Source organism: Bombina bombina, chromosome 5 (genome assembly GCF_027579735.1).
Source record: "Bombina bombina isolate aBomBom1 chromosome 5, aBomBom1.pri, whole genome shotgun sequence".
Taxonomy (NCBI): Eukaryota; Metazoa; Chordata; class Amphibia; order Anura; family Bombinatoridae; genus Bombina; species Bombina bombina.
In genome coordinates this window covers 758,908,866-758,930,307 of record NC_069503.1, presented here as the reverse complement: position 1 = coordinate 758,930,307, position 21,442 = coordinate 758,908,866, and the positions used below count along the sequence as shown (strand labels likewise).

The 21,442-nt window shown below is 37.4% G+C and overlaps 1 protein-coding gene across 2 annotated transcripts in view; it reads left to right on the top strand.

The window, feature by feature from the left end:
* Nucleotides 1-21,442, top strand: part of ATP9B (ATPase phospholipid transporting 9B (putative)) — a 1,400,042-nt gene that overhangs the window by 25,673 nt on the left and 1,352,927 nt on the right. For both annotated transcript variants that reach the window (XM_053714846.1, XM_053714845.1), the window contains exon 2: nt 14,294-14,467. In XM_053714846.1, coding sequence (XP_053570821.1) covers nt 14,294-14,467 — 174 coding nt within the window. The remainder of the gene's footprint in view (nt 1-14,293; nt 14,468-21,442) is intronic.

Here is a 21,442-nt window from a genome sequence, read left to right as displayed (position 1 = left end):
CAAGGTTTTTAAAAACAAAATAGAGCCTTAGCTCATAATCGCAATCCGGGGTCACAGAACAGCAATGGCAGACATCTTTTGTGTGGTTCCTCCACACTTGAACAAATAAAGTTTAAAAATTTAATTAGTTTTTTTATTTCTCACTCTTTATTTTTTTTTTTTGTTCATCAATGGGTCAGGGGGTTCACGTGCTCAAGTGCTTCTATAGAGGAGCCTCCACTGGGTACAATAGCTATTAAATAGTTAATAACTATTTAATAGCTACCTAGTTAAAATAATTACAAATATACCTGTAAAATAAAACCTAACCTAAGTTACAATTACACCTAACACTACACTTTCATTCAATGAATTAAATAAATTAACTACAATTAGCTAAAATTAAATACAATTAAATTAAATAAACTATAGTACAAAAATAAACACTAAATTACAGAAAATAAAAAAAATTACAAGAAGTTTAAACTAATTACACCTAATCTAAGCCCCCTAATAAAATAAAAAAGCCCCCCAAAATAATAAAATGCCCCATCTTATACTAAATTACAAATAGCCCTTAAAAGGGCTTTTTGCGGGGCATTGCCCCAAAGTAATCAGCTCTTTTACCTGTAAAAAAAGAAATACACCCCCCAACATTACAACCCACCACCCACACACCCCTACTCTAAAACCCACCCAATCCCCCCTTAAAAAAACCTAACACTACCCCATTAAAGATCACCCTACCTTGAGCCGTCTTCATCCAGCCGGGCACAAGTGGTCATCCAATCCGGGCAGAAGTCTTCATACGATGGGGCAGAAGAGGTCATCCAGACCGGCAGAAGTCTTCATCCTATCTGAGCAGAAGAGAACATCCGGACCGGCAGAAGGCTTCATCCAAGTGGCGTCTTCTTCCATCCGACGAGGAGCGGCTCCATCTTGAAGACATCTGGCGCGGAGCATCCTTCCAGCACGACAGACTAACAACGAATGACTGTTCCTTTAAATGACGTCATCCAAGATGGCGTCCCTCGAATTCCGATTGGCTGATAGGATTCTATCAGCCAATCGTAATTAAGGTGGGAAACATCCGATTGGTTGATTTAATCAGGCAATCGGATTGAAGTTCAATCCGATTGGCTAATTGGATCAGCCAATAGAATTGACCTTGCATTCTATTGGCTGATCCAATCAGCCAAACGGATTGAACTTCAATCCGATTGGCTGATTAAATCAACCAATCGGATTTTTCCTACCTTAATTCCGATTGGCTGATAGAATCCTTGGATGACGTCATTTAAAGGAACTGTCATTCGTCGTTAGTCCGTCGTGCTGGAAAGTTGCTCCGTGCCGGATGTCTTCAAGATGGAGCCGCTCCTCGTCGGATGGAAGAAGATAGAAGATGAATCCTTCTGCCGGTCCGGATGTCCTCTTCTGCCCGGATAGGATGAAGACTTCTGCCGGTCTGGATGTCCTCTTTTGCCCCATCGGATGAAGACTTCTGACCGGATCGGATGACCACTTGTGCCCGGCTGGGTGAAGACGGCTCAAGGTAGGGTGATCTTCAATGGGGTAGTGTTAGTTTTTTTAAGGGGGGATTGGGTGGGTTTTAGAGTAGGGGTGTGTGGGTAGTGGGTTGTAATGTTGGGGGGGGGTGTATTTCTTTTTTTACAGGTAAAAGAGCTGATTACTTTGGGGCAATGCCCCGCAAAAAGCCCTTTTAAGGGCTATTTGTAATTTAGTATAGGGTAGGGCATTTTATTATTTTGGGGGGCTTTTTTATTTTATTAGGGGGCTTAGATTAGGTATAATTAGTTTAAACTTCTTGTAATTTTTTTATTTTCTGTAATTTAGTGGTTTTTTGTACTATATTTATTTAATTTAATTGTATTTAATTTTAGCTAATTGTAGTTAATTTATTTAATTAATTGAATGATAGTGTAGTGTTAGGTGTAATTGTAACTTAGGTTAGGTTTTATTTTACAGGTATATTTGTAATTATTTTAACTAGGTAGCTATTAAATAGTTATTAACTATTTAATAGCTATTGTATCTAGTTAAAATAATTACAAAGTTGCCTGTAAAATAAAAATGAATCCTAAAATAGCTACAATGTAATTATTAATTATATTGTAGCTATCTTAGGGTTTATTTTATAGGTAAGTATTTAGTTTTAAAAGAAACTACAGATCCCGATGTCGGAGATCTGAAGAGGAGCGCTCTCTAGATATTTAGAATAAATAATATATATAAGTACCACAAAATTAATGTGAATGTGAATACAATGTTATACAGTGTATTGTGAAAATAGTAACAAACAATATGCTGTGAAAAGAAATCTGAATAACAATGTGCAACAACAAAAATCAGCAATTAATGCAACATGTGTGCTATACAAATAGTGTCAATAAAGTCAATGATAAGTTTTTGTATTGAAAAAACTTGCTAGTTAACTTGTCCAATGGTCGGTAATTCCACATTCGTTGGTGTGTGAGGAATTTACAACCAATAGTGACAATTGGATTCGGCAGCTCCTCTTGACCCGGTGCAAGGGAAATCTACAAAGTTGGAAACAAAAGAGGGCGCCTCATGGTGTGGTATAGTCTTAGTGATCGGGTAAATGTAATGGTAAAAAAATGCTTACCAGAGCAAGTGGCACTGTGCTGTGACCAGTGCTAACGAACGGACTGACACTTTCAGCGGCCAGTACACTGGTCCCAGGTCTCTCACACAGGAACGAATCTTCAGAGCAGTGTCTCAGAGTTAGAAAGCAAACAAGCAGCTGAGTGCTAGCAACGGCTGGTGTGTCCGTGCCCAGAAGTATTTCTCGGGAATGGTGAAAGTCAGGATCAGTGTCCCAGTATGAACCACCGGAAAACACCGGTATAGATAAGAATTGGCTGACAACTTAGTTAATTTTAAAAAGTTAAAAGTCAACGCTTTATTTGCAAACACAATGCGTTTCTCGACCACAGACTGGTCATTTCATCAGGTAAAAAAAGTGGATGTGATACATAACAATCAGTACATTTAAATACATTCAACAGGTAAAAAAGGAAGTTGTCAGACTTGGAAATATCCAATACGCATAGCCAACACAAATGTGCAGGTGCTCCAGGTAAAAAACCCGTAATTGTTAAAACAATAAATAAAAAAGTACAAATACAGACTTTATAACATGATTATTGTGTATCAATCTATGTTAATAAAATGCTGTGTATTAAGCTAACATAAAAAGAATCTAGAAAATATATATATATGTATTTATAAAATACAATTGGTCAATAGCTCATAAAAAAGGTGAATGAATGCATGTGTTATTTTTGTATATCAAAACAAACACGTATTTTTCTTGTAGAGCCTTGCAAATCAGTACTGTACTGGTGTCTGTAACTAATGGATAAAACCAAAAAATGGAATAATTAAAAGTCCAATTAATCTAAAATTTAAATGCGTACCTACCGTAATGTTGTAATGGAATAAAAAAATGTTTGGCTGATGATATAACTAATCCTGATTTATAGACCTCAATGTAAATATGTGATGAAGATTTAAGGTGATATTGCGAGTGGTAACATTCTTGAGAATATAACATAGAAAAGCTCACACTGCCCCTTTAAAGATGGTGTCATTTGGACTATTTGGTCTATAAGCAAACAGATGATGTATTCTGTATGTCCATGTTTCCATCTGAAATGAAGCTGACCCGCATTATTATTTTTTGTTGATGATAATAACTATACTTATTTTAACCATAATGGTCATCACTATAACAATTGTGTTTAATGAGATATCAAAAAAGAAAAGAAAATCGAATTGTCAAGGATCTCATAAATTCCTATATGTAACGCTAAAATTAAATCTAAAAAGGTCTCTTTTGTCAGTGAGGAAAGTGTATGTATACCACGTATGATGCTCGTATTTATTTGGTATTCTACATGTATGACAAATGAGAATATGTGAAATACGCAGAGACTCATGTGTATGTTTGAACGTCTTAGAAGTGTACAGTGTGTGAATGTATTAGTGGTATCTAAAACCCATTGACCTGATATCAGTGTGTATTGTTGAATAGATGTATAATATGACCAAACTGCTATGTCTGTTTCAACCTCAAAATATATGTGAAGTATGAGTGTGTTATATACCCAAAGCTCCCGCTATTATGAATTGTATGTATGCTATTTGATAAATATAAGTTATGAGTGCAATCGTACTACTGTTATAGTGAAACCTAGGACATAAATTCGTATGCCTAACTGTGCAAAAATAAGCAATTGTTATACAAAACTGTGTAAGAAGAAGTGGAATTATTATAGCAAAGAAGGTACGGTTATCAACCATTGTTATTATATTTTCTTGTGTTTATAATAAGAGAGTCATATGGAAAAGTAATATAAGGAGATCATTATAAATTTAATTAAAGGCTGCTAAATCGAGGTTCGCGTTTAGACCAGTTGGATATAGTGTCTTTAATTTATAAATCCAAAAGGTCTCGCGTTGCCTGAGTTTGGTTAATCTATTATAATCGGACGATTTTGGAATATAATCTATAGGGTAAAACCTGTATATCTCTGGGTCTCCATTGTGTTTTTGTAAACAATGATTGGGAATGCTATGATTGATTTTCGTTTTTTTGCAGTTCTTGCAATTGCGATGGTGTTCTCCCCATCTGATCCTTACTGTCCTAGTAGTGCGGCCTACATACTGTAGGCCACACTTACATTCTATTACATAAACCACATATTTGGTTTCACAATTGAGGAAATCAGATATTTCAAAATTTTCCCCTGTGGTAGTTGATTTGAAACATTTTGAACCTGATTTGATAAATCTACATGAACCGCAACCTGTTTTTCCACATTTGTACACACCTCTTAATCCAAATATTCTTTTCGTACTAGTGGTATGCATAGTCTTTGGATAAGTAGTCTGTTTAACTCTTTTACTAGGTGCTAATTTATTTCGTAGAGTAGGTGCTCTTCTATAAACTATTTTGGGTTTGTCTGGAAGTATATTCTTGAGAACAGGGTCCCTCAAGATGACATGCCAATGTTTGCTAATTATATCCTGAATATTATGATTATTATTATATTGAGTAATAAATAAACTTCCTCCATTGTTTGTTTGTCTGATCATTTTTAGATGTTTCTTTCTTAGTTTGTAGAATAACTGTTCTATCTAGTTTTCTTGTCCGATTTAGGGCTTGGTCAAGTAGTTGTATTGGATATCCCTTCTCTAAAAATCTGTTGTATAATAATTTACTCTGTTCTTCAAAGGTTACTAGATCAGTGCAGTTTTTCCTGATCTTCCTAAATTGGCTATAGGGTATGTTGTGTATCCAACTTTTGTGGTGGTTACTATGGTACTCAAGAAAACTGTTGCTGTATCTTTAAAAAAAGTTTTAGAAATTATAGTATTATTTGGCCCAAAGGTTAATACCAAATCTATATTAGCTGTGAATTTAATGCCCATACTATTAGAATTAAGATGGGATATAAAACAATTGGCTGATGTTGTGTCACCCTCCCAAATAAAGATAAGGTCGTCAATGTAGCGGCCATAGAGGACCAGGTTCGCCCCAAAACCAGCTTGGTAAATGTATTGCTCCTCGTAATGCCCCATAAAGAGATTGGCAAAACTGGGTGCGAACCTGGTCCCCATGGCCGTACCCTTGACTTGCAAATAAAATGTATCTTGATAGATAAAATAATTGTGTTGTAGAATGAACTGGATACTCTTCAAAATAAAGGTGCGTTGTGTGGTAGGTAAATAAGGATCCTGTTCTAAATAAAATGAAACAGCTGATAAACCTAAATTGTGTGAAATGTTAGAATATAAAGAGCTAACGTCACAGGTGATCCATAACAAATTTTTCCTTGTGATTTCTAAACTACTCAGAAGTTGTAACAGATGGGAACTGTCTCTAATGAAAGAGGGTAGAGATGTCACAAATTTTTGCAAATAATGGTCTATGTAACTGGATAGATTATATGTTAAATTATTAATTCCGGCAATGATAGGCCGTCCTGGTGGATTAAGTTTATCTTTATGGATTTTTGGTAAATGATAATAGTGTGCTATTGAGGGGTTAGTAACCTTAAGAAATTCCCTTTCTTGTTTGTATTTAGTATTTAGTTTTAAATAGGAATACTTTAGTTAATAATAATAATAATATTATTTAGATTTATTTAAATAATAATTAAGTAAGGGGGGTGTTAGGGTTAGACTTAGGTTAAGGGGTTAATAACTTTATTATAGCGGCGACTGCAGATTAGGGGTTAATAGATTTAATAGGCTATGTGGGCTATGGCGGTTTAGGGGTTAATAATAGAATATGTTTATTGCGGTGTGGGCTATGGCGGTTTAGGGGTTAATATACTTTATTAGTTATTGTGGTGGGGGATTGCGGTTGACAAGTAGATAGACATTGTGCATGCGTTAGGTGTTAGTTTTTTTTTTTCCAGGCATTTTAGGGAGTTACGGTGCTCCCATACTCAGCGCAAGGCCTGCTACGGCTGCATTTTATGGCGGGGTGAAAATGGAGTAAGATTTCTCCATGTTCGCCATGTAAGGCCTTGCGCTGGATATTGGATACCGACTTACGACGCGGTCCCATGTTGGCCTATGGAAGTAAAAATTGCGAGCGAAGGGTGAAATATATGGCCGTAACTTGTATGCTACGCCGTATATGTAATACCAAAATCGCACAAAATCTGGCGTCGCTGGCTTTTGCGGGCGACGCTGCATATCAGATCGGGCCCCAAGCTCTCAACTTTTGTAAACAAATCTATTGCCTTTTAACTAATGAAGCAGAATAACACCCTATAAGTGACTCTTGTACATTACCTACTCTTGGTCTGTCAATTTCCAATGATAGTTAAATCACTGTCTTGTGCAGCCAATTACATACATTTTGGGGATTTATCGCCAATTCCAGGAGGGGGCGATTGGGCAAGCTGTGGTTTTCAGGTGGCTTCCCTGGGATATTTGTAGCAACTGCAGGTCAGAGTTCCCTAACGGGACCATCCTGCAGAATAAGATTGGGAGCCCTGTAGTCATAGACTTTAAATATAATATAATGGAGTATAAATGTTATTAACTATTTCAACACCAACAATATCAACTGCATTATGTAATTTTTCCCTTATTAGTCTGTAACATTTTAGTAAAACTACATTTGGTGGCCAGAAGAGTAAGCATGGGAGGAGGGTGCAGAGACGTTTCACAGGCCTTTTCAAAATGGCACTGGTAAGCTTTAGCACAAGAATAACTACAAATTGAAAATCTGTGTTTAATGTTTAACCCCTTTGCTATTGGGAATTTACGCGAAAAACATGCCGATCACTGCTATCACTCCATTTAAAATAGAAACGGATGCTTGTTTTTTATTTACCTATCATAAGTAAAATATATATATTTTTAGTATACAACCCAAGGTGTTGATCTAGACCCATTTTGGTATATTTAATGCCACAGTTTCTCAGACAAATGCAATCACATTAAAACAATTGTTCATTTTTTCACAAACTGGGTTTCTCACTGAAATAATTTATACATAAGACAAATAGTTGTAAAAGGTTCTCTGGGGTCCCTTTTGTTTAGATATAGCAGACATGCATGGCTTTGCAATTTGTTTTTGGCAATTAGAAGGCTGCTAATTGCAACTGCGCACCACAATTCTGAAATTACGAGCAGTGAAGGAGTTTGTTAGTTACCTGGTAATGGTATATAAGGATGGTATACAGCACTTATTAGGAGTTGGAGCTCAATGGCAGAGGATATTTGCACACCTTTACAGAATCACACAACTCAGAGTGATAAGTTTGAAAATCGCTTTTAATCGTGGAGGTTTGCACTGGTACAGTAAGCACAGGAGACCCAGCAGGCACAGGATACCCAGCAGGTACTGTTGGTGAGGCTGCCACAGGATACCAGGTAGCTGCAGCGGGAACAGCAGGATTCAGATAAGCTGCCACTGGTACAGCAAGCACAGGAGTATGGTAAGAATTCAGCTTGGAAGCTCAGCAGGCACAGAAACAAGCTACAGACAAGGGAAATCCAAAAGAAGGGTCAGATGTAATCCAGAGGTCAGGGCCGGCAGATAAGGTGCAAAAATGGAGTAACAAGGCAGGGTCAGCAATCCAGATAGAGAGCTTCAAAGGACTTCTAGCAGCATAAACACACAACCAGAGACCAAGTTCATCCAGAGGCTGGTTTATAAAGCCTGTTAATTGTTAGCAGGTAAAACATGCTTGCTGCAGATGGGAAGCAAAGCTCCGCTACATAGGAAAACAGGTAATAGTAAAACAGGGAAGCCAGACATAGATCCCCAGTGGAGTGCAAGCTAAAGAACCTGACTGGGAAGGGGAAAGTCTGGGTTCAAGTCCAGCCAGGTCTCTTATAGAGGTGATCACGCCTGGCAGTCTGCTGGGTTCGGGACGAACCTTGACAGGGTAATAATATTTTAATGCAGGGATTACCCTCCTACCTGACACTTGCAACCTCCCCATTGTGTCTGCCATCTTAGTTACTATCTACAAGTACCTAGTTTATAATTTTATTTTTACATATTTTGACTTAGTTTTATTTTTATTTCTGTAGTGTAGTGGTACCCCATCTCCCCCTCACTATTGTAGGGTCCCTGATTCTCCATTTTTTCTGTAGTGTAGCATCCCTGCATAATTTATGCAGTGTTGGACCACTTCCACTCCCTCCCCCCTCCACCGCGCAGCCGCTCCACCTGCCTCCTTCTTTCCCTCCCGCACCTCCCACAAGCACTCAAGGAGATCGTTACAGACAGTGACACAAACCTTGTTACTGTCTGTAACGGTCAGGTAATCTGCATTCATATGTTAACGGAGTACCGATCATCTTCTGTTACCATTTAGAGGCAGGTGCCTGCGGCCCCGGAAGAGCCAGTCTTGGTTGTCACGGAGACTGCTAGAGCTTCCTGAAGGTTGGAGATACATATGTTCTGCAGTTCAATGGGCTATGACGTGTATATATACGTTGGATTGGTGCAAGGGGTTAAAGGGATATGAAACCCAATTTTTTTTTATACATGATTCAGATAGAACATGTAATTTTAAACAACTTTCTAATTTACTTCCATTATGAATTTTTCTTTGTTCTCTTGGTATCTTTTATTGAAAGGAAGGGATGTATGCTTTGGAGTCGGCCCATTTCTGGAGCACTATTTATTGCCATGTAGTGCTCCAGATACCTACCTAGGTATCTCTTCACAGAATATCATAGGAACTAAGCAAATTTGATAATAGACGTAAATTGGATTTTCTTATTTATTTTTTAAATAGTATGCTCTTATCTAAATCACAAAGTTGTTGGGTTTCATTTCCCTTTAACCTTTTAACGCTGTTATGCCGTTCTATTCCGTCATAATTACACTGTGCTTTAGAGCCATTATGACGGAATAGAACGTCATAGCCAACGGCTGTCCTGAAGCCTTCTGCGCTTCCTGGATTTGAGCACGGTCTGAAGGGCGTTCCTAGGGTTATAGGGACGCCCCACAGACCCGATCCAATAATTGAAATCTCGCGATCGCGTGCACGATTGCATGATTTCAATTTGTCTACATCGGAACAGTTGTTCCGATGTAGACACTTTAACCCTGGCAGGAAAGGGTTAAGTAAGGAAAAATTAAACAATATTAAAATAAAGTTTCCATAGTTATTTTGCATCCTGAACATTGCACATAGAGAGAGGTTACTTCAGATCTCAAACTCATTTATTTCTTTCCCTAACTGTTTACAGCAGGGGCAGACTTTTGTAAGGCAAGGGCTACCTCAAATTTTATTCCAAGTGACGTGGTCACCTAACTAAAAAAAACACCATGATTCACCATCATTGCTCAGCTCATATGTAAATAATTTTGTGATCCATTCACCACACTTGTAGCAGCCTTTAGTCCCTCCCTTTCCTTTCATGCTTCCCTTTACTCCACATTACATCAATACTCAAAGTTTATACTTATCTAGGAATTACAGATGTCTTGTTAAAAGTCTTTTTATCATTTTAGCACTGTGACACTTTGCCCAAACTTGAGGAGAGGGCACAAAACATTACAATGCAAACATTGTGGTCTTTTGTGATTGCTTTGTACAGTGTCTAAGTCTCACCTACAATACAAGCAGTGAACAAGCAGCTAAACCGGGAGTGGGTGTGGACACTGACTTGGAATTCTATCTGAGGAGTGTGTGGTCTGACAGTGTGAATCTGACAGTGCTGTATAGCAGACAAACATTAGCAGATCCAACTTTACTTAGAATCTGCTTATGTCCATCTCAGCACTGTCAGATTCAAGCATTTTCAGACCAAACACTCCTCAGATTCTAAGTCAGTGTCCACGCCCACTCCCGCCATAACCCTTTGCCTCACAGTGCTCTGTTTGCAAGGGGTTACTAAGATCATTCATGTTACTTTGATCACCTATGAACGTTGGAGTTTCCTACCTTCTGCATAATCGCTGACTACAGGCTCCGGGGTGAATCTTCTGCATAGTCTCTGACTACAGGCTCTGGGGTGATTGTGCCCTCCATATCCGGCAATACCCTCCTTACTCCTTTTGCCATAGCGTAGAGCTCCTCTGGCTTCGAGCGGGCAGCCAATCAGAGCAGTAGAAAAATATACCAGAGTCAAGCCCATAATGAAGGGGGGGGGGGGTCTGTTATCTGCCAATCGGAAACCTCTTGTCTCTGTCTATTGAAGAGGCACAATATGAGTCCTGCGTGCTGATAGGCCACATGTTTAGCAGTTTGCATAAGTAAGAGATAGAGTTCTTACACATCTACGGTGGTGAAATCTTTCTCTTACTATGCAGGCTTTGAAAATCCAGACGGTCACCCCCAAAGGCACCCGCGGTCCACTGGTAGACCGCGGTACACGTCTTGCCTACCCCTGGTTTACAGCAAAGGAGACTGGGACCATGGATTCCAGACTTTTCAAAGACTGAACTGCTCTTGATTTGCAAAATTTTGTAAATTGTGCCAACAAAATGAAATTAATTTAAAACCTTTAATTTTTAATGCAGTGATTGCTTATATATGCTATGAGCTTAATAACCCTTCAGTGCATTGTAGACATGTTTAAAGTTTAAGTTAGTGCACAACTAAGATTGCTTAGTTTGCTAACGGCAACTTCCAAGGCTCTGTTGGTGAACCAACCAGGAAACGTCCTATAGGTACAAAAATCAAGTGTTATTTTGAACCCAAGAACAATTTTTAGAAGTGAAACTGGGACCACCTGGTGAGGTGCCAGTGGGGGTGTGGTCAAGGGGGTGTGGCGATTACCGGTCCTTTTAAAGTAGTAGCTTTTATGTGCGTAATGTTTTGTGGATACTCTACCCTTCCTCAGTCAAACAAAAATTGAATCACACAGTTTAAATAGACCATAACACCACCCGCTAGTGAAAATGGCACTATTCCGTTGTCATGGCAACCCATACACAACATGAGCAAATAACTAATTCATCTAAATCTCAGATTTTAAATAATGCCAAAAATCAAGCATAATTATCAATTTCATAAAATAGTGAAAAGCGTATAAATCACATAATATAATATCTGCAGTGTAATATGTGTTTTATGTGTCTAATTAAGGAACAGAGCCAAATACTTATAAGGCATAAATGCAACATTGAATGAAATAAGTAAAAAAAAAAGAAACACGTACCTGCTAAAGCTGTTTAAGAGGCTACTCTATACCATAATGCAGGAAGATTACAGCCAAAATGCTATCCTGCCTGAAGTAAAGCAAGATCAACACCAAAAACTCTTGCCTGTATGCACTTCCTGATCATACTTATATGATTACCCTAAAGGTGTATCACTGGTGATGTCACCAGGGGTCGTGGGGGGTGTTAAATTCTTAGAAACCCGGAGGTGGCAACCCTACTGGGAAAGAATGAACAACCGGGTGGGACGCTGGGACAGCGCCTCCAAACAGGGACAATAAAAGTGGGACTTCTGGTAAGTATATATATATATATATATATATATACATACACACACACATATCCCTAATGACGATAAAATACTAAGTTAGTGTGTATTGCTTTTTTTTTTATCTGTGAAGTAAAAATGTGAGTGTTATGCCCATGTTTTGGAATAAAATACTGATATATATTTATATATCCCTAATGAAGATAAAATGCTAAATTAGTGTGTATTGCTTTTTTCTTGATCTGTGTAAAACAATGTGTTATGCCTGTGTTTTGTAATAAAATAGTGCTAATTGTGTTTTCTAGTTCCATATACACATAGCACTGCTTGGATGTTTTAATATTAATGTTGTTTTGTGTAGGAGTGAGACATGCTTTATACAAGATACTTGCGTTTACATCTACATATGGAAGTACTCATGCTGTGAGTTTTGATGTCTTCCATTTGAGCATTTTTGTTTAGTTTGTGTTTTGTACTTTCCTTTCAAAAAAGTTTCTTGCATTACACTTAATTGCTTGAAGCCTTGATTGTCCATGAGTGACAAACCAATTAAGTGTGCAAGACACAGATTACAAAGAAAATTAGACTTTGTCCTCATCTCAGCTATGAAAAATCCATTATTCATCGTCTTATTGTTTTTAAATACAGAGGTAAAATTTTACTGCACAAAAGGAAAATTGCTTTTGAAATGGAATAAATTGCATGCCAGTTCAAAGGCTGCATTTTGAAGTCGATGATACTAAACATGATGATGCTTTGCATGTATTATTTTTCACAATAGCATACAGCTGTAAATTTAAGAGTACATATCGAGATTTCACAAAATAGAACATTCTGTAATTGTTTTCTTAGAATGCAAAGTGCATTATTGTGGTGTATGTTTTTTTATTTCTATCCTTTTACAAGGATATAATATATATATATATATATATATATATATATATATATATATATATATATATATATATATACACACACACACTTACATAGTATGTAATGCCTGCAACACAAATAATTTTGGAAGGTGTATGTATGTATTTTATACTACCCGACAAGAACAGGTGCTTGCTTGCTATTGTGGTTAGTAGATTTGTCCCTTATATTACAAACTGAATTTTAGCTTATTTTTTCAAGTTATACAATATTATTCTCAATTTCTGTGAAGGACTTGAATTTTAAGGAATCCTCTTCTTCCTTGTATTTAAAATATGCTTTAAAGGGAAAGTAAACACTTCGAAATTTTTATATATAATGTTAAGTTATGTGCAATGAAACAACTTTACCATTTTTTTCATTATTTATTTTGTACCCTTTTCATGTAATTGAGGAATTTATCAAATTATAAGTCTCAGAACTTTATATGCACCCTGCTGACTTATCAAGGCAAACTCTGCTATACACCTATCCCTAATTGGCTTTAGCAGATGCAATGCAATTTGATTTTTACTAACTTTATGAGCTTGGCTAGCTTTGCTGACTGGACTAAAGCCCAAATTGGCCTCTCCAAATAAAGCAAATGGTGGGTTAAAAATAATTACAGCAAAAAGTAGGTTAACCATTTCCTGACAGTACTCAGAACAAAGTTGTGATGTAACCAAATAAGTAAAATATTAAAATCACACGATCGTTCATGCGATTGCGTAATTTCAATGATGGGATTGTGTCAGGGGGCACCCCCCTCCAGCCCGCAATCCCATTCAGGAAGCGCCTATGCCATTTAGTACAGCCAAACGATTAGGACGTTCCATGCCTTCCTAACAAAGGGAAGGGATTATTTTTTTTAACCTGTTGCTGCCAATAGGACGTTCCATGATGTCCTACCAGCACTGGGCTTTAAAGCTGCTAGGGCAGCGTGGAACATCCTTCTGTGTTGAAGAGACAGGAAGATCCTGTAGGCAGTCCCCCAGTTCCAATCAGTGGCGTTAGTCATGTGATCGCAGCAGCGATTATGTGACTACCTGTTTCTCCGGTTTGTTTACATCGGAACTTCGTTTTCATTTTGTCCATTTGTCCCCATCCTGAAGGGGTTAAGAACATTAAGACTTGGCTGATATTTTATTCTGTAGCAAAATAACAGAAATGTTTTGTAATTGCAAGGTGTTTACTGCCTTTTAAGTATTTAAAATATGTATGCTTTTGTTTTAGTAATTTGATATTTAGAATTGTTAATTTATTGTGTAGGAATCCTGACAGAAAATTTACAAAAGCATTACTAGAAACTGAGGAAACTGTAATATGCAGTTCTGATTTCTAGTAGCAATAACATTATTTACATAGGGAAACTTTGGAAAGGGTAAAGTGAACTGCAAGCAAAAATTATAATTGAATTATTGTAAAAGCTTTATATTTCTTAGGTATCCAGCAGAAGATGAAGCCTCGCCATTGGATGAAATGCCACTTATGATGTCAGAGGAAGGTTTTGAAAATGATGAAAGTGATTACCACACATTACCGAAAGCCAGAATTGTGCGACGAAAAAGAGGTTTCGAATGGTTTGTTTGTGGAGGGTGGAAATTTCTCTGTACCAGGTGTGTAATGATTTGCTGTATTACTTATGATATCAGTATTGCACAACATGTTTTCCTGCTTTACAACATTCAGTCTGTTTTACCCAGGATGTTCTCAGTCCATGGATAGGCCTCTGTGGAACACCTTGAAACATGATACATGTAATAATACATTTTTAAAATGTATTTTATTAAATTAATACAAAAACACAAATAAAGAAGTGAAAAGAGTATTGATTTTTACATATATAGATATGAACAAATCAATTAAAAGAATAATAGTAACTAATATCCCCAAACATTTAACTATCAATGATATCACTAAAAGGGTTTCTTTAAACCCTTGAAGCATTAAATAATGCTGCCAACATTTAGGAATATTTTTTTTTCCTAATTCTGTTTATCTTAATATCATAAGCCTTACACCTTATTAATCGTTTGTCTTTGACTATAATTTTAAACACTGAGAAGACAGGGATTGTTTTGCCTTATCCAATATTTAAAGGGACATTAAACACTTTGAGATGGTAATATAAAATGATAAATCGTGTATATATATAAAAACCTATGCAATATACTTTCATTATTTATTTTGCCCCCTTTTCCTGTAATTCCATCTGAAATTGTGAGCTTTTCAGTTCCTGCTAGAAATGGAAGTGCAGAACACTGTTTTATTCCTGACAGCCATTGGCTGCACACTCTAGTGACCTAACTCTCCCTAATTGGCCACAGCAGAGAAGGTAACCTAAGTTACAACATGGCAGCCCCCATTGTTTTACACTAACACTTTACTCTTATTTTATAAATATTTAAACAGCTAATGAAACTTTAAAAAATACATCTTCATGTTATTCTCAGACTAATCTTTTTGTTCAATGCATCATTCTATCTAGCGTTTATTTAGTGTTTATTGTCCCTTTAAACATTATCTAGCTAATCGTATCACCATTAATTTAAACTGAGCATGTTGCTTCAAGCTACTATCCTTTAAAATAAAAAAATATATTATTCCTACAAAGTTTTACATTCATTTTTAGAATTTGTGACATAAAATATTTTCAGTCAGTATTGGATTACTTTAGGACAGAGTTTCTTAACCGTGGTCATCAAGTACCCCCAACAGGCCATGTTTTCATTATAGCTGAAAAAGTGCACAGGTGAAATAATCAGCTGATCAGTAACCATGGTTACTAACCTGCTCTCACCCATAAGCTGATTACTTCACCTGTGCACTGGTTCAGCTATAACGAAAACCTTGGGTGGTAACTAGCCATAGAACAAGCTATTATGCTATTGTTCGTTCCCAGGTTGAGCGCTTCTCTCTTTTTATTTATACAAATTATGACTCTTAGGGAAGTCTCCCTAAGTGTGATGCGGGAATCCAGATGTGGACCCGTTGCTCAGTGTGCCTAGAGGGATCTGGCTGCACCTCACTGACGAGGCCCACAATAGGCCGAAACGTACGTCTGGGGTTTTGCTGTTTCTCTCGTTCAGAGAGGGATTGCCTGGTATTTCGGTGCTGGACTGTACTGTTAAGTCAGGATCAGACTGATATGCTTCAGGAAAGTTCTTCTCTGTGAATAGCACATGTTAAGCAAAAAGAGGCTGCTTTTTGGGTGGTAACTAGCCATAGAACAAGCTATTATGCTATTGTTCGTTCCCAGGTTGAGCGCTTCTCTCTTTTTATTTATGCAAATTATGACTCTTAGGGAAGTCTCCCTAAGTGTGATGCGGGAATCCAGACGTGGACCCATTGCTCAGTGTGCCTAGAGGGATCTGGCTGCACCTCACTGACGAGGCCCACAATAGGCCGAAACGTACGTCTGGGGTTTTGCTGTTTCTCTCATTCAGAGAGGGATTGCCTGGTATTTTGGTGCTGGACTGTACTGTGAAGTCAGGATCAGACTGATATGCTTCAGGAAAGTTCTTCTCTGTGAAAAGCACGTCTTGAGCAAAAAGAGGCTGCTTCTTGGGTGGTAACTAGCCATAGAACAAGTTATTATGCTATTGTTCGTTCCCAGGTTGAGCGCTTCTCACTTTTTTTTTATTTATAATGAAAACTTGTTGGGGGTATTTGAGGACTGCGGTTGAGAAACATTGCTTTAGGACACTCCCATAGAATATGAATGTAAGAGGGAGTTATATAATTGCATTTAACACATACATTTCCTCCATTTATAGATATGATTAGGAGTCAATCTCCATTTATTACTCTAAAAATGGGATTCTCTTAGATTGGTGGAAATGGAAAAATCTCTGACAGTTCTTAATCTTTGGTCTATATACTATATAAAATATTGACTCCTAATCATATCTATTTAAATGGAAGAAAGATATTCAAAATGTATGTGTTAAATGTGATAATCTTTGAAAAGGATGCTCCAACCAAACTCTATAGTTACCCCTAATAATTATTTACGTGCATCAGGTTAGCGCGCAAGCAAAAACTGTTTACTTTCAGCTTGTAATATGAGCTCTATCCTTTTCGCGCAAAAACCTTACTTCTAGCGGAGTTAGTGTTGGAGCAGGAACAATATATACTACTCCACTTATAATCTGGACCATAATGTTTTACTTGGAGATAGGCAAATTTATGTCTCTAAAGAAGATCGTAAATCTCTTTAAATCTGGAAAAAGTAAAAAAAAAAAAGGATTTTTTAAAATCCATACAGTTGCTAATATTTGTAATTTATTTATTCCTCCAGAATTCAAAGACTTTGTATATATCTCCTACTGGTATGTGAGGGTTTACTCTTATCGGGAGGAATTTACTAAAACTGTATTCCCAAAACCAACAAAATACCTTTGTACAGTGGATGACCCCAAATACTCTTGTCTATTTTTCTATAAAAACTGTGAGGAAGAAAAGAAAGGGCATAAGCCACCTTTTCCCACTATAAGATATAGCTTATTTATATATGTCTTAGGTGTCTTGCCTTACCAGATGAAAATCATTAGTCTTCCTCCTATCTGTTCAGCCATAAAGCCAGATTTAGATATGTTGACCTTATTGCCAGAAATAGCTGTATATCTATTAATTACGTCCAAAATGTTATCAAGATATTCCTTTTGGCTGGGCTACATACAGAAGTACCGTATTTTTCGCTCCATAAGACGCACCTGACCATAAGACGCACCTAGTTTTTAGAGGAGGAAAACAAGAAAAAAATATTCTGAAGAGAGCTTGTGTGTGTTTGAGAGTGTGTGATGAGTATATGTATGTTAGAGTGTGTTAGTGTGTGTGTGTGAGAGTGCTTGTGTGTGATTGAGAGTGTGTGATAAGAGTATGTGTGTGTGAGTGTGAACATCTGTGTGTGTGCTTATGCGCTATTTTTTTTATTTTTTTTAAATGTTGCTAAACTGATCAAAAAGGTGGCAACCCTAGTCAGTGCTAAATTACATGCAAATGGTGCAAAATACCTGATGAAGGTATATTGCAAACCTGTTTTACTACACATACCTAAAAATGTTATATAAATCTCAAAGTGTTTACTGTCTTTTTAAATTAAATTACAATCAGGAGATTAAAAAGTCACACAATGAAAAAATAAATTACAAAAAAGAAGAGATAAAATCACAATGCAGAGGTGACACTGACTAGCAAATGCACCACTCATCTCCATTACTGTAAATCCATTTTAACAAGATTAAGGTTTACACTTCTTGAAATCTGTCAACAGACTGTGTACATGTACATTTTTTTTATTGGCCACAAAAAGTTCATATTATATCAGGAAAGGAAAGGAAGCAATGCAAACTAAACAAATCTAATCAGCATCAGAGGATTTTATAAATCATACGTTTATAACTAACATCAATAAAAGATCTGCTAGTACTCTCTATCTGTAATGTTCCAGTACACCATTAGATCTGTTGCAGACTGTACTATGCCCCAACACAGAAGAAAAATACCAAAGCCTGTTTTTTCTTTTTTTAAACATTTATATAGAGCACTATCAGACAGCTTGATTAATGATGACCTGACCTGTGTATTCCTTAAGTAAGCAGCCTTTGTTATTTAAAGTCTGTAATATCCACAGCCAGAGAATAAAATTATACTCACCCTGCTGCACGACGTCGTTCCCGCTCACATATTTCAAAAGCAAAGAGAAAAGGAGCCGTTTTCACAAGCAGCACTGTCTGCAGCACATGATGGATCAAATTATCAAAATAACATCAGAGGAAAGTAAACGGGTCGGGGAGACACTTCCTCTACAACTTAGGACTTCTCATAAACGAATTCCAAAGGGACTCCTGCTTTGTTATTGCTACTGTCAAAGTAACATTTGCGGCCATGCAATTCACAGAGCTACTGGCCTGTGGCTATGTGTGCGGTAACTTAGTGGTGGGCGGGGCTAAGGGAACCTCCGAAGTCTCAGATTCAGTGGGCGGGGCCAAAGGTAACCGGCGGTCACACATTCGCTCCATAAGACGCACAGACATTTCCCCTTACTTTTGGGGGGGGGGGGGAAAGTGCGTCTTATGGTGCAAAAAATACGGTAGATTGCCTGCATATATTGACATTTTAAAAATAGCCTTTCCACATCTAATCCTAGGAGCAACTCTCTCAGTTTTACTGTGAAGGGTTCTAACATTAAAGTCTACTCCAGAATATTTATTGTATAAAAAGATAGATAAGCCCTTTATTACCCATTCCCCAGTTTTGCATAACCAACTCTGTTTTATTAATACATTTTTTACCTCTGTGATTACCTTGTATCTAAGCCTCTGCAGACTGCCCACTTATTTCAGTTCTTTTGCGATTTAGCCAGTCAGTGCTTACTCATATATACCTCCACGGGAGTGAGCACAATGTTATCTATATGGCACACATGAACTAGCACTGTCTAACTGTGAAAAACTGTCAAAATGCACTGAGAGAAGAGAGGCGGCCTTCTAGGGCTTAGAAATTAACCTACCTAGGTTTAGCTTTCAACATAGTATACAAAGAGAAGAAAGCACATTTGATCCTAAAAGTAATTTGGAAAGTTGTTTAAAATTGTATGCCCTATCTAAATTATGAAAGTTTAATTTTGACTAGACTGTCTCTTTAAATAAAACAGCAGTGTTGATAAAGGAGAGTATTAATACATATTACATCATATATGGTTTCAGAGTTGCCAATGGCATGTTGTACTTTTGTCTTATATCTGGTTAATGTTTGCATTTCCTTAAACTCGTTTATCTACAGTTTCTTCTGTTATGTGTGATCAGTCCACGGGTCATCATTACTTCTGGGATATTATCTGCTCCCCTACAGGAAGTGCAAGAGGATTCACCCAGCAGAGTTGCTATATAGCTCCTCCCCTCTACGTCACCCCCAGTCATTCTCTTGCACCCAAAGACTAGATAGGAGGTGTGAGAGGACTATGGTGATTATACTTAGTTTTTAGAACTTCAATCAAAAGTTTGTTATTTTACAATAGCACCGGAGCGTGTTATTACCTCTCTGGCAGAGTTTGAAGAAGAATCTACCAGAGTTTTTCTTATGATTTTAACCGGAGTAGTTAAGATCATATTGCTGTTTCTCGGCCATCTGAGGGAGGTAAAGACTTCAGATCAGGGGACAGCGGGCAGTTGAATCTGCATTGAGGTATGTAGCAGTTTTTATTTTCTGAATGGAATTGATGAAAAAATCCTGCCATACCGTTATAATGAACATGTATGTATACTCTACACTTTAGTATTCTGGGGATGGTATTTCACCGGAATTACTCTGTAAAAGTACATTAAACCTTTTATTAGGTATTTTTCATGTTAAACGTTTTTGCTGGAATGTAGAATCGTTTGCATTAATGAGGTACTGAGTGAATAAGTATTTGGGCATTATTTTTCCACTTGGCAGTTTGCTTGTGTTAATTATGACAGTTTCGTTTCTCTCTCACTGCTGTGTGTGAGAGGGAGGGGCCGTTTTTGGCGCTCTTTGCTACGCATCAAAAATTTCCAGTCAGTTTTTCTGCTTGATCCGGTTCATCTCTAACAGAACTCAGGGGTCTTCAAACTTCTTTGAAGGGAGATAGATTCTCTCAGCAGAGCTGTGAGACTTATATAGTGACTGTGATTTAAAACGTTGCTCTGTAATTTTTATGTTTAAAATTTAATTAGTGTTATTTTACTAATGGGAACAAACCTTTGCTAAAAAGTTGTGTTGTTTGTTAAGAGTGATGCTATAACTGTTTTTTTTTTTCAGTTCATTATTTCAACTGTCATTTAATCGTTTAGTGCTTCTTGAGGCACAGTACGTTTTTATTAAATAAAATTGTAACCGAGTTGCATGTTTATTGCTAGTGTGTTAAACATGTCTGATTCAGAGGAAGATACCTGTGTCATTTGTTCCAATGCCAAGGTGGAGCCCAATAGAAATTTATGTACTAACTGTATTGATGCTACCTTAAATAAAAGCCAATCTGTACAAATTGAACAAATTTCACCAAACAGCGAGGGGAGAGTTATGCCGACTAACTCGCCTCACGTGTCAGTACCTGCATCTCCCGCCCAGGAGGTGCGTGATATTATGGCGCCTAGTACATCTGGGCAGCCATTACAGATAACATTACAAGATATGGCTACTGTTATGACTGAAGTTTTGGCTAAATTACCAGAACTAAGAGGCAAGCGTGATCACTCTGGGGTGAGAACAGAGTGCGCTGATAATTCTAGGGCCATGTCTGATACTGCGTCACAGCTTGCAGAGCATGAGGACGGAGAGCTTCATTCTGTAGGTGACGGTTCTGATCCAAACAGATTGGATTCAGATATTTCAAATTTTAAATTTAAATTGGAAAACCTCCGTGTATTACTAGGGGAGGTCTTAGCAGCTCTCAACGATTGTAACGCTGTTGCAATACCAGAGAAAATGTGTAGGTTGGATAAATACTTTGCGGTACCGGCGAGTACTGACGTTTTTCCTATACCTAAGAGATTAACTGAAATTGTTACTAAGGAGTGGGATAGACCCGGTGTGCCGTTCTCACCCCCTCCAATATTTAGAAAGAT